At 38.0% G+C, this 13976-nt stretch overlaps 2 protein-coding genes across 6 annotated transcripts; one reads left to right on the forward strand and one right to left on the reverse strand.

Moving 5' to 3' along the window:
• Positions 1-2615: 2615 nt before the first annotated feature.
• On the forward strand, positions 2616-12901 carry LOC129719476 (uncharacterized). Of its 5 annotated transcripts, none has more exons than XR_008727220.1 (5): positions 2833-2996; positions 9001-9234; positions 9292-9524; positions 11508-11775; positions 11864-12901. XR_008727220.1 is itself a non-coding variant. In XM_055670835.1 (5 exons), coding segments are annotated over exons 3-5 (1188 nt in total). In that variant the 5' UTR covers positions 2836-2996; positions 9001-9234; positions 9292-9523; the 3' UTR covers positions 12764-12901. The 5 variants fall into 5 exon arrangements, 4 of the variants coding, with proteins under 4 accessions (XP_055526811.1, XP_055526810.1, XP_055526808.1 ...); XM_055670835.1 differs by having other exon boundaries at positions 2836-2996; positions 11845-12901; XM_055670833.1 differs by having other exon boundaries at positions 2836-2996; positions 11508-12901.
• A 109-nt stretch (positions 12902-13010) lies between these two features.
• On the reverse strand, positions 13011-13694 carry LOC129719924 (uncharacterized). Its single transcript, XM_055671337.1, has one exon. It carries the CDS (start codon positions 13692-13694, stop codon positions 13011-13013), a length of 684 nt encoding a protein of 227 aa, XP_055527312.1.
• Positions 13695-13976: the final 282 nt, after the last annotated feature.

Consider the following 13976-nt stretch of genomic DNA (forward strand, 5'->3'; position numbering starts at 1 on the left):
TGGTAGAAACGACAAAAATTCAATTAGGGGTACTGGGGGTAAGCCCGGCCCCCTAAGGAAAATGATTCTTTAGTAGGACTTGATGGCAAATATTGTTATATTTCTTTCACAGAATCATTGCCCAGAATGTTTTCAACAAGATATTAAAGCTTTCAGTACTTTCAAACTGTTATTTTACAAGGAATAACGAAGTTTTGAAACTAAAATAAAAACGACGTTTAGCAACCAGCGCGGGTGAAACCGGCACCCTTTGGGGGTAACACCGGCACCTAAGTTTATTCATAAATTTACTCGAATTAACTGAACCAATTTGAATTCGGAAACCGATAAATGAGAGATCTTACATTTCTGTATGTTACTGTTGAATTTGGTTGTTGTCGGTTAGCTGGTTCTGGGCAGATTGCCGGAACAAGTTCCGGTGAACATTATGTATAATCAATGAAAAAATTTGATACTCGGCAAGCCTATCATGTGGCACTTTAAATCATATTCATAACGAGTTTCTTCGAAGCCAGGATCCCATTGACCACACCGGAGCATATTCCAAATACCACCGAGAAAGCGGTCAGTTTTGTGACTTAATTCAGTACATTTGACACCTCTAATAACCCTTGGAATCATTCTTAAATCACAGAAGAGCTTGAGTGCATGGTTCTAAGTCGATTAATTAATTTATATAGCAGCAAGTTATCGGTAATAGATGAAATATATGTGTCAGTACCATCCAACTAATCTCAAACCATGGCGGGTTGGCCCCACTCACTGGGTGACGGTGTTACTCCGACAGCACATATTTTTTTAAAAAGAGTATTTCTACTAATTCATCGCTTCAATTTTTTTCAGATCGAACTTTTGTCATTGATAACAATACAGGAAATAAATTGTAGAAAACGATTAGTCTTTTCAAATGAATCAGCTGCAGTAGCTTGTGTTTTGTCTATTATTTTGAGGTTTGAGGTGGCTTCGATGCATCTTAAAATGTCTAAAACATTAAAAACCAACACTTCACATATTCCAAAACACAGTTAATTAGCGTTTTCTAGTAAAATCCTAGGGGTGACGGTCTTATCCTTAGTGCCAGGCTTACCCCCAGTACCCCTACCTGATCCATCATTGAGATATATTGACAGTAGAAGAATTCTAAATAATATTTATTTATGTTCAACGATTCAACACGTCAAAAGTAATCAAATATAATGTCAAGAAAAAAACCAAGGGTCTGACATGCCATAGCAAATTTAGTTTGACATTTTTCTAAAATTTACGATATTTGAAGCTTCTACTATATAAAATATTCCAAGGTAATTTCGCACCAATTATGATAGTTTTCATGTGTAGTGAAAGTGAAGTATAGTCATAGGCTGATTTTAGGTATTAACCAATAAAAAATCAATTTACATTGGCCTTTCAAAATTATAATGTTGCTGTGACAACCTCCTGAAATCTGCGCGATTTGCTAAATGTCATTTAGAATCATCGCTGTTAAATAGTAATCTGGCGGATTCTCAAGGAAACGGACAATACTAGAGTTCAAAAAAACCTAAATTAATCCACCTAGCGGTCAGACCCAGCCTTTCTCATTCAAACTTATTGCTTGTAAAAATAGATTCACATGAACGCTTCGGCGATTCTCGAACAACTTAACATCTATGTCAGACCACGTATGTTGCGAAATAGCCTGTTTCTTTATGTGCAAAATTGGCGAACAAACTACAGTAGCTTCGGCACGATAACCGGTCTACAGCGCCATTTTAACCGTACGCATCATGTTTCGACTTTGACGCCAGTCGCGAGATATTGAAGAATCGATTCTTAACTCTAGCACGTAGCACTTAGATTAAGAAAATCAGTTAGGCCACAAGGCCTGTTGATGTATTTTTTTCATTTAACTGGTTTATCGGCTTAATCAGTCCTTGTATACTAGCAAAAACGATTTGTTTTTTCTTACTCCGACAGTTTCGGTGACTTTTTTTCACCTTTTTCAAGGAGTCTGAAAATATACATTGTGTGTAGTTTCCCTCTTTTGTTACTGGTTTATGTTTTATGTCTTTTGCTTACTTATAGAACAAATTATCGTTCTATTGCTAAGTGTGTTGGTGTCCAACATCGGTGTCTGGTGTGACCTCCCACTTTGGCTATATGTAAAGAGATATTGTTCGCCTGAAACAGATCTGTGACTTTCCTCGCTAGACTGTACTTACTGCATGTGTACCTATTTTTGTGTGTTACACTGTATAAGCTCCTGAAGCTTTTTCCAGCGCATACTTTTTTCTAGCACTTTTGTGGCAATTTCACTTTGATCGGGTAATAAAATATTCTGAGCTGTTGGTTTTACGTCTTCCTCTGTAGTCTACTAATTCTTAACGGTTTGCTAAGGGTGTGTTTGAGAGATTGTACAGCTTTGAGTTGTGGTGGTGGTAGATTGTCTGTCATGGTTGTCTGTTTTGTTTTGGTTGTATTCTTTATCGAGTATATAATGCCAGCGTATATGGTGTTTAGTCCCTCAGTGTCTGTGCGTTTGGTTATGCTATTTTCTGTGTTGGCAATATGGCAAATTTCTAAAAACGGGAGTGCTTGTGATTTATTGTGTCTGTCTACAATTTTTGTTTGGTGAAAATCAAACCGGTGATTCTGTGTGATACTGTGATGCATTAGTGAACTAATTAGGGTATCTGTTTCGTTTTAACCTTGTTACAGTAGTTTGTTCCAGGTGTTATAGTGTGTCCGGTGTCCACTAAGTCTAGTTTTAAGCATGGTGAATAAATACATGGTGCAACGGTTTGATTAAAAAGTAGGCGCGCGGGGAGGTAACTCTTTTGCACTGGAGGGATGGAGACGAAACGTTTCTAAGTGACAGCCAGTAACTTTAGGAAAGCAACAACCGTTGTTGTTCGTCGTTGCTACTTTAGATACTATTAAATATTGAAGAAAATTATTGCCTTTTTCGTTCGCTGCGATACGCGTTACTTTACATTTTTAAGATCAAATAATAAAACGTAAGTACATAAGTTTGCTTTACGGTTTTTAAGCAAACGTTGTTACGTGCATTTGAGAAATGAAATGAACATTCTCTTGCCTGGCATTTCTACGCTTCAAGACTATGCTAGACGAATAGACTTAAGGAACGGATTTTTGCGAGATGTGTTACGTACAATGGCTATAGTAGGACAAGACTTGCAACCCAGAGATTTGGCTTGTATAATTTCATTTGATGAAATGAGTGTGCTGAAAAGTTAGTCCGATTTCTGATAGCTATTTTATTTTGATAGATATTCTCTTTTACGATATTAGTTCACCATTTGAGACCAGCATTTTTCAGAGGTTTTGTTATATATCCTTTATTTCTTCATCCTGTATTTTCACCGGAAAGTTTTGTTATAATTTCAAGTTTCTTTAAAAAAATAGTATATTTTTAATTTTTTTTATCAAAGAAAAAACCAGAATAATTAAATGTTATGTAGGGTATCGAACGTCTTCGGCAGTGGTTTTCTTCGGCAAGGTTTCTGCCGCAGTCTTGTACAAGAACGGGCCGAAGAAAACCACTGACGAAGACGTTCGACACTCTATTGGAAAAAAAGCAATCCAAATTTTAAATGATTTACTGTTAAGATAAATTACGTTTTTGTCAAGACAAAATAACTATATAAATTTTTTTTTCATATCACATGAAACTGATTAGCTATGGAGTACGATCAACGAATAGACGAAATTGTTGGTTCGCACACTCATGCTCAAATTGTTATGGTTCAAGGATTATTTTGTAAATGGAAGCAAGTCATATTTGTAACCTTCGATCAGCCAATAACACACGATATTCTTATCAATATAATTAAGGAGCTACATAACATTCAATACAATGTTGTTGGTGTTACATCGGATAACGGGCCGGATAATATATCCTTACGCAATAGTATAAGAATTAATATTGAGTACACATTTTTCGATCACCCGATTACCGAGGAAAAAATTTATGTATTCGGAGATGCGCCACACAATCTTAAGTTGATTAGAATCGTTTGGAAGAATAGGATATTGAATACAAGGCTTCTACAGTTCTACGTATAATATTTACTGAGCGTGCGAGCTGTGAGCTCACGCCAATATTTGCACTTAATAATGGACATCTAGAATTATCCACTGTAGAAAAGCAAAATGTGGCTAAAGCTGCTAAACTGCTTTCACATACTACCGCCACAGCTTTGAGAGAGCGGTTTCAAAATACTGATGATGCGGATGAGGCACACCATCGTGCAGAATTCATTGAAACTGTCAATAGTTGGTTCGATGTATTTAATTCATTTAAGGTGAAAATGGTATCCAATTATTCAATTATTATTATCATTGCTTTTTACTTTTTATCATGCTAAATCTAAGTGATTCATTATCAGTAACGAGTGGTTAATTTCTATTTAAGCCTTTTGATAAATTAAACATGAAGCAATCATTTAGACCCACTGACTATCAACTAACAGCTCTCGATAAGATGTTAGAGCTAATGTCTGACTCCCAGGGAATACGGAAAGGAGGAGTTATTCCAAAAATCAATTATAATATTTATCATTTCACTTAAAAATCTATTTCAAGATATGCAAAGAAAATATGCGATACAGTTTATTTCAACATTTAGGGTAAATATTTTCGTTTTATGGTCAGTTCTTCGTGTTGCAATACCCATATGACAAAAAAGTAATGCGGACAATGCGAAACACATTCAATTGGAACTAAATTGTTGTATATTCCAGCTAAACCAAGACTTACTAGAAAACCTGATTTCGCAGATCAGAACGAGAGGTTGTTTAGACGTTTCCAGTTTTGTATTGTCGACGAATCATCATTTTAAGTAATCCTGAATTTTTACACACAGCGAAATTTAAATACTGTTGATCAAGATCACAAATGCGGAAGTCGCGATGAATTTTTGACAGCAAAACTGTTTCTCAAGGCTGATGTTATTCCCAAGTTTACCGATGACGAAGACGATATCAATCAACACGACTTCCCAGAAGAGGACACTTTGAATATTGGCAATAGTCGTCTTCAGTCCACAAAATCAATTTCAGTTCCAACTGACTTTAGCAATAGGAGCAAGACGGATTCATTTACATCTTGGGATGGGTTGCTTTTAAACTGAAAAACTCGTACCCCGATCTTGGCGATATAAGACTGCAAATGTTAATACGATTTTAAACCACGCACCAAGATTGAACTGAATTAATATAAGTAAGTAAAATGAAATATATTTGAGAATAAATCTATTATTTGTTCTGGAAACAACAAATTACCAACCATTGCCTGTAAACTATGTTGATTTAAATAAATAAAACATAATAACATAACTGAAATTAACAAAACATCTGAGCATAGCCCCTACCCAAGTAATTCTGATGAAACAAAAATCACGAGGCGAAAACAGTCAGCGAACTGGAATTTCCCTTGTAAATTATTTAATTCATTTTAACCGCAGTGAGGTTAATAACTTAAAATTTTTTGAAAAGCACATGCTTTATATAACGTGCGTGTAAAATGGGAATTATATCGAAAGTTTGGCGGAGGTGAAAAGCACATCACCCGATGCCGTGTTTGCCAACGTTATGGCCATGGTTCAAAGATTTGTAACATGGACCAAAAATGCCTCATTTGTGGAGACTCTTCTCACAAAAAGGACACATGTCCTGTGAAAGAGAGTAAAAATTTTCGCTGTGCGAATTGTAACGGCACCATATGTCGAATTTTTATCAATGCCCAGCCCGTTTAGCAATTGTTAAGGCAAGGCAAGGTAAACAAAATTCAAAACTTTCTTTTTTGCAACAGGCAATGTTCGATCTTATGAACGCCATGTTGCAGGCAAAATCAATGTTTGAAGCCATTCAAATAGGCACAAATTTTACTATTAAAATTGTTTCTAATTTAAAATTTAGCAATGATTTTAAATAAAACAATTAAAATATTAAATTGGAATGCTCGCTCATTGAAGGCCAATGAGAATGAGCTTTTTAATTTTTTAACAGTAAACAATGTGCATATTGCAATTATTACTGAAACATTTTTGAAACCTAACATAAAATTAAAATATGATCCCCATTACGTGGTTCATAGATATGATAGGATTCAGGGTTCCGGCGGTGGAGTTGCAATTGTTATTCATCGCCGAATCAAACATCGTGCTCTTCCCCATCTTGAGACGAATGTTATTGAAACTTTGGGAATTGAAGTTCAAACTGAACTTGGGATTTTATTTATTGCCGCAGCATATTTACCATTTCAATGCACACGCGAGCACAAAAATTATTTTAAAGGTGATTTACAAAAACTCACCAGAAATCGTTCGAAATTTTTTATAATCGGCGATTTTAACGCTAAACATCGATCATAGAATAATTCTCAAAGTAATTCCATTGGCAAAATTTTATTCAATGATTGTTCTTCAGGATACTATTCTATTTTGTCTCCGAATAGTCCTACATGCTTTTCTTCCGTAAGAAACCCTTCAACAATTGATTTGGTGCTAACAGATCAAAGTCATGTATGTAGTGATTTGATCACACATGCTGACTTTGATTCTGACCATCTTCCAATAACTTTTTCTTTATCACATGAATCAGTTTTAAACCCTATGAGCTCTGTTTTTAATTATAACAAGGCTAATTGGGAAAAATACAAAACTCATATTGAGAGAAATTTCAATAATGAGCTTGATTTGCAAAACGAAGTGAATATTGATTCCGCTTTGGAAGCATTAAAATGTGCAATTGTTGAAGCCAGAAATTATTCTGTTCCAAAGGCTCAAGTGAAATTTGATTCACCAATAATTGACGAAAATCTTCAACTTCTAATTCGTTTGAAAAATGTCCGCAGACGTCAATGTCAACGTTCTCCCTGTTTTCAAAACTATTTATAAAGATTTACAGAAAGAGATTAAATAAAGATTTACTCTTCTGAGAAATCAAAATTTTGAGACTAAAGTTGAAAAATTGAAACCATATTCAAAACCTTTTTGGAAGCTGTCGAAGATTCTTAAGAAACCTTCAAAGCCTATTCCAGTTTTAAAAGAAGGTGCACGTTTTCTTGTATCCAATGAACAAAAGGCTCAAAGACTTGCTCAGCAGTTTGAGAGTATTCATAACTCAAAATTGAATTTTGTGAGTCCAATTGAAAATGAAGTCACACGTCAATTTGATTTAATTTCTTCCCAGAATTTTTTACCTGCAGAAATAATTGAAACTAACTTGAATGAGATTAAATCAATTATTAAAAATTTCAAACATATGAAAGCACCTGGTGACGATGGAATCTTTAATATACTAATCAAACATCTCCCTGAGAGCACAATGGAATTTTTAGTGAAAATTTTCAATTGCTGCTTCAAAATTGCATATTTTCCCAAATTATGGATAAATGCAAAAATTACTCCAATTTTAAAACCGGATAAGAACCCAGCTGAAGTTTCAAGTTATCGACCAATCAGTTTGCTTTCTTCAATAAGTAAACTGTTTGAGAGAATTATTCTTAACAGAATGATGTCACACATCAACGAAAATTCAATTTTTGCAAATGAACAGTTTGGATTTCGCCATGGGCATTCCACAACTCATCAATTGCTCAGAGTTACTAATATGATACGAGCTAACAAATCTGAAGGTTATTCCACTGGAGCTGCTCTTTTAGACATAGAAAAAGCATTCGACAGTGTTTGGCATAAAGGTTTGATGGCGAAATTGCAAACTTTTAATTATCCAATTTTCTTAATCAAAATTTTAAAAAATTATCTTACTGATCGAACTCTGCAGGTTGTCTATCAGAATTCAAAATCTGATAGATTTCCTGTCAGAGCAGGTGTACCTCAAGGTTCAGTCTTGGGTCCAGTCCTGTACAACATAATCACTTCAGATCTTCCTGATTTGCCTCCAGGATGCACAAAGTCATTGTTCTGCGATGACACAAGCATTTCCGTAAAAGGAAAAAGTCTTCGTGTCATATGCAGTCGATTGCAGAAAAGTTAAGATATTTTTTCTTCCTACTTGCAAAAGTGGAAAATCTCTCCCAATGCTTCTAAAACTCAAATGATAATTTTTCCGCATAGGCCTAGGGCTTCTTTCCTCAAGCCAAACAATAATCACGTTGTCAAGATGAATGGGGTTATTTTAAGTTGGTCCGACAAGGTTAAGTACTTGGGACTAATTTATGATAAAAAACTTATTTTCAAAGAGCACATTGAGAGTATACAAGCCAAGTGCATCAAATATACGAGATGTTTATATCCTCTCATTAACAGGAATTCTAAACTTTGTTTAAAGAACAAACTTTTGATTTACAAACAATTTTTTAGACCAGCAATGCTTTATGCTGTACCGATCTGGTCAAGTTGCTGTTCAACAATGAAGAAAACGCTCCAGAATAAAATTCTGAAAATGATTTTGAAGCGTCCTCCTTGGTTTGGTACACTCGAATTACATAGACTTACTGGTGTTCAACCATTAGAAGCTTTGTCAAATTAAATTATTAACAATTTTCGACAAAAATCGTTGCAATCCTCAATTGCTACGATAAGCTCTCTTTATAGCCAATAAGTTAGCATTTAAGTTAGTTGTAAGTTTACGTTCCTTTGTTGACAAGTAGGTTTGAATCCCTACGAATGATAAGTCCTAATTGCGAAAGCAAACAAATCCTAACAATTAAAATTACAAATTGCTAACAGTGTTGAGAAGTCACCTTTTGTGATTGGACACACATACTCATTATTTACTAATATTTATCATAAATGCTTAAGCTACTAACAAATCCCCCCTTTAAAAAAAAACAATTCATCTGAAGATTGAAATTAATTATTATAAGTAAGTATAATAAGATATGTTGAATCATAAATCTGTTATCTCTTTCCACCCATACAGGTTTTATTCTGTAATCAGTGAAATAAGAATCCTTGCCTAGACACTATAAAAAAGCAAAGCCTTGGTGCTACATTCCGATTCGGAACTTGACCTTCTGTTTAATTATTCACAGACTTCGCAGCCGACTGTTTAGTGTACAGGACAACTGCGGGGCTAGCGCTGCGATCCTACTGACACTGTCTCTCCCGAGTCGAGAATCGAACCTACGATGACTGGCTTGTTAGGCCAGTATCGTACCTCGAGATCATGTAGAAAAATTTAGACACTGTATTGATATAAATTATTGAAATTTATTAAAATTACAAAAATCAATAATAAATCTGAAGATCGAAATTTATTAATACAAGTGAGTAAAATAATATATGTTGAAGCATAAATCTATTAGTTATTCCCACCCAAACAGGTTTTGTAACGTAAACAGCAAATTCAAATAGATAGAATATCTATATCTGTCCTCTCAGCTGGTCTAGCATACTGCTTAATCAAGAATACAAAGCACCACGCGACCGCTCAACAACCCGACACCAAGAAAGTCAACGCGCCATCAGTAGTTCTCGTAATTCTACAACGGCCGAGCACATCGAGTCGAGGAACAAATCGACGCGTCAGCAGTTTTAAAGCACAGGAACAAATCAAGTATACATTATTACTCAGTCAGTCTTACATTTACCAAACAGTCCCAAGCCGTGGTGTGGCCTTTGCTGTACGTTAGAGTCGTCTCCATTCCACTCGGTCCATGGCTGCAGTTCGCCAGCTCTGCAGTCTGCGTAGGGTCCGCAGGTCGTCTTCCACCTGATCGATCCACCTTGCCCGCTGTGCACCTCTCCGTCTCGTCCCTGACGGATTGGTTTCAAGAACCATCTTTACCGGGCTGTCGTCTGACATCCTTACAACATGCCCAGCCCACCGCAACCTGCCTATCTTAGCGGTGTGAACGACAGATGGCTCTCAAGCAGTTCCTGCAGTTCGTGGTTCATTCGCCTTCTCCACACTCCGTTTTCCATCTGCAGTCCACCGAAGATGGTACGCAACACCTTCCGCTCGAAGACCGCAAGGGCGCGTTGGTGCTCCACAAGCATAGTCCATGTCTCATGCCCGTAGAGGACTACCGGTCTGATCAGCGTCTTGTAGATGGTTAACTTGGTGCGGCGACGAATTCTACTCGATCGGAGCGTCCTCCGGAGACCAAAGTATGCACGATTTCCTGCCATAATGCGCCGTTGAATTTCTCTGCTGGTATCGTTGTCGGCAGTTACCAGTGAGCCCAGACACACGAACTCATCAACCACCTCGATTTCATCACCACCAATTTGAACTCGAGGTGGGAGGTTAGCACTGTCCTCTCGTGAACCCCTTCCTTTCATGTACTTCGTCTTCGATGCATTGATGACCAGTCCAATCCGTTTGGCTTCAGCCTTTAGTCCGATGTACGTATCCGCCATCTTCACAAAGGTCCGAGCCACAATGTCAATATCGTCGGCGAAACCAAACAGTTGAACCGACTTTTGGAATATCGTGCCACTCGTGTTAATCCCCGCTCATCTAATGACACCTTCCAGGGCAATGTTAAACAGTAGGCACGAGAGACCATCACCTTGCCTTAGACCTCTTCGGGTTTCGAAGGGGCTCGAGAGTGCCCCCGGAGACCACGTCCAATGAAAACAGAACTTCTCCTTCACTCGTCTGGACTCCTGCTATCTCCTCGGCAAAATCGAAACTATTACGGACGTGGTAATCCGTTTTTCGTACCACCTTGGCAATTATTCCGGCAAGATATCTGGCAATGTTATATGTTGCCGATCCAATCGTGGACACCACCGGCCGGAGGGGTCGGTTGTCTTTATGTATTTTCGGAAATCCGTAAATGCGTGGTGGATTGCAACTGGATTCCTTCAGGCTTTTTTGTGTCCGAAAGTCGATGTATCCTTTGCTGTGCCATCCGTCGATGAAACTGTTGATTTTTTTGATGATTTTGTTAGTTGGATTTTTTGTAAGTTTTTTATACGTGTTCTCGTCCGTGAGCAGGTTGACCATTTTTTCGTGGTACTCATCAGCCTCCATAATTACTGTTTTGCTACCTTTGTCAGCTTTCGTGATGACCAGGTTCGGGTTTGCCTTTAAAAACTTCTTACTTTTGATAACCTCTTTCTCGATCCATTCTCCCAGAGGGTGGTGGGGTTGGTGGCGGTAATCAATGTGATTGATCATAGCGTTGGAAACTTCCGACCTGATCTCGTCTGCATTTTCTTTGTTCTGGATAACTTTTTCGATGCTTGCTATCAGCTCAATATACGGAACGTCTCGTCTGTTCTCGATGTTGAAGTTTGGGCCCAGCATCAGTGTGCGTGCTACGTAGTCCGGAATCTCCGTTTTTGTTGTGTTCTCTATCCATTCCGCTTCTGTGTTCATCTCCATGATACTTGTTGCCTTCAACCTGGCCAACTTTCTAACCTCTCTTTCTCTCACCTTGCTGTACACTGCTAGTGCTTTCTCCTCCGCCATTTTCCGTACTCTCTGTGCATCACTCTGTGAGAACGGAAAATGGCGGAGTAGAAAGCACTAGCAGTGTACAGCAAGGCTTTTCATTGGACGTGGTCTCCCTATACACCAACGTACCAGTGGACTACGCATTGGGATGCTTGGAGGAAAGATGGGGAGAAGTGGAACACCATACGAAGATCGACCAGGAGAGCTTCGTCGAAGCAGTGAAAATAGTGCTTGAGTCAACCTTCTTCGTGTATCAGGGAACCATGTATGGACAGACCTTCGGTATACCCATGGGCTCGCCGTTATCACCAGTGATTGCCAACGTAGTCATGGAAAAACTGGAGCAGGAGTGCATAAGGAAACTGGAGGCCAATCAAATACAAATGAAAGTTTATAAACGGTACGTAGATGATTGCATGTGTGTGGCAGGTGTTGAACACTTTCAGATGATCGTAGACACGTTCAACAGTTTTCACGATCGTTTGCAGTTCACGGTGGAAATGGAGGTGGAGGGTAAAATTAAATTCCTGGACATGACACTAGAGCGCGAAAACGATCGAATCATGACAGCATGGCTACCCAAACAGCAGATTGGACGGTATCTAGATTATACATCCAAGAGCCCCTTCCAACACAAACATAACACGGCGATCGCACTTTTTAATCGGGCTATAAAGTTGTCCTGTGGGGGAAAACGAAGAGAGGCCCTCAATCATGCAAGTGAAATTTTGAGGAAAAATAACTATCCATCATGGTTTACCGATAGAGTAAAAAAGGACAGAATACACAAACACTATAACACATTGGAAACACAAAACAGAACAACACAGCCACCAAAATACATATCAGCCCCCTACATACCGTGTCTGAGTGAGAAAATTAGAAAAATATTGCGACGTCATGATATGACTCTAGCCTCACGACCGCAAAACAAGATCAAACATGAAATCTTTAGCAAAATGAAAGATCGAATACCACCAGGCAAACAGAAGAACGTGGTATACTCTGTACCATGTGGAACGAACGACGGTAAAACGTACATCGGTCAGACGAAACGCATGCTGGAGGTGAGGATAGCGGAACACAAGAACGACTGTAGGAATAAGAATCCGAAATCTGGACTAGCCACACACACAATAGAGGTAGCACATGTGTTCGATTTCGATAACACCGCAATTCTAGAACGCATAGACGACCCGGCAACCAGGATGATTGCAGAGGTATTTCACATCAAGAAGGAAGGCGAAATGCGAACGGTTAACCTACAGCGTGAGTGTGGAAATTTCAACACCACCTACAACGGACTATTGGCTCGGTTAAGGAGAGAGCCGAAAACGCGAACACGAACGAATGCTACCGATGATGAAATGGGCAACATAGGGAGTTGAGCAGGAAAATTTATGTTAGTATAGTTTAGTCAGACAAGACCGATAGGTTGCACACAGCCATTTGTAAGTGTTAAATGTGTAATTGTTTTTAAAAAAGAAAAATTGTAATGAAAAGTAATAAATATTTTCAGGCGTCTGATGATGGTCGAAGAATAGTAGACCGAAACGCGTTACGCGAAATAAAGCTGTTTTATTTAATTTTCACCGATAAGAGCCAATAAAACAGACAAGTAAACGTTCACGGTGATTAATCTAACCAATTTGTGAACAACTGTCTAACTGTTTTGATGTCGCGGACATACGACTTGCACCGTCTGTATTTGTATTCGTTTTTCAGGCACTTGTCGATTCGGTTTGACAGGTATGGTATGTATGGTATTGAACGGTAAGTATGTTCCAGGTTTTCATCAGGTGTTTCCCGCGGTGCGGTGATGTTTTCCTGCATTCGGCTTATTAATCTGTTCCTTAGTGCTTTTGGGTAGTTGTTTAGGCTCAATTGTTTGTAAATGATGCGAGCTTTATCATAGTTCTGTAGATTAGTGGATAACTTGTCGACTCGTCTGATGCAATTTTTAGCCATGTTAATTTTGTGATGGAGTGGGTGGAACGAGTAGTAGTTCAAAAATCTGCCACTGGCTATTGGTTTCATATACCATTCTGTTTTGATGCTTTGATTTTTTTGTCTTCTTAGTGTCATGTCTAGTAACGGTAGTCGTTTATTGCTTTCGATTTCGTAGGTGAACTGGATATGTTCGTTGTAACTGTTGAAAATCTCTAGTACGTGGTTTAGTTGATTCGCAGGCAGTGCTAGTAAAAGATCATCTACATATTTTTTCAGGAATGGGAGCTTGAATTTTAGTAACGGTATAACTGTGTCCAAAAGTGTTTCCATAGCTAAATCTGCTATTGTGGGCGAGATGGGATTCCCCATTGCGGTTCCAAAGATCTGTTGGAAATGTTGTCCGTTGTATTTACAGTAGCTTGATTCTATGCAGAATTTAACTATTTCGATAAACAAATCTAGATTTATGTTCGTATAAACTTTGATTTTCTCCCACTGTTTTATTATGTTGTGTGTAACTAATGTTTTGGGAATCGATGTGAACAGCGATGTAACGTCGAGGGAAATTAGGATGTAGTCAGGTGGCAATGTAACTGTGTTAATAAAATCGCAAAATGTAAATGAATCTTTTATGTTGTATCGGCTCTCGAT

Source organism: Wyeomyia smithii, chromosome 2 (genome assembly GCF_029784165.1).
Source record: "Wyeomyia smithii strain HCP4-BCI-WySm-NY-G18 chromosome 2, ASM2978416v1, whole genome shotgun sequence".
Classification (NCBI taxonomy): Eukaryota; Metazoa; Arthropoda; class Insecta; order Diptera; family Culicidae; genus Wyeomyia; species Wyeomyia smithii.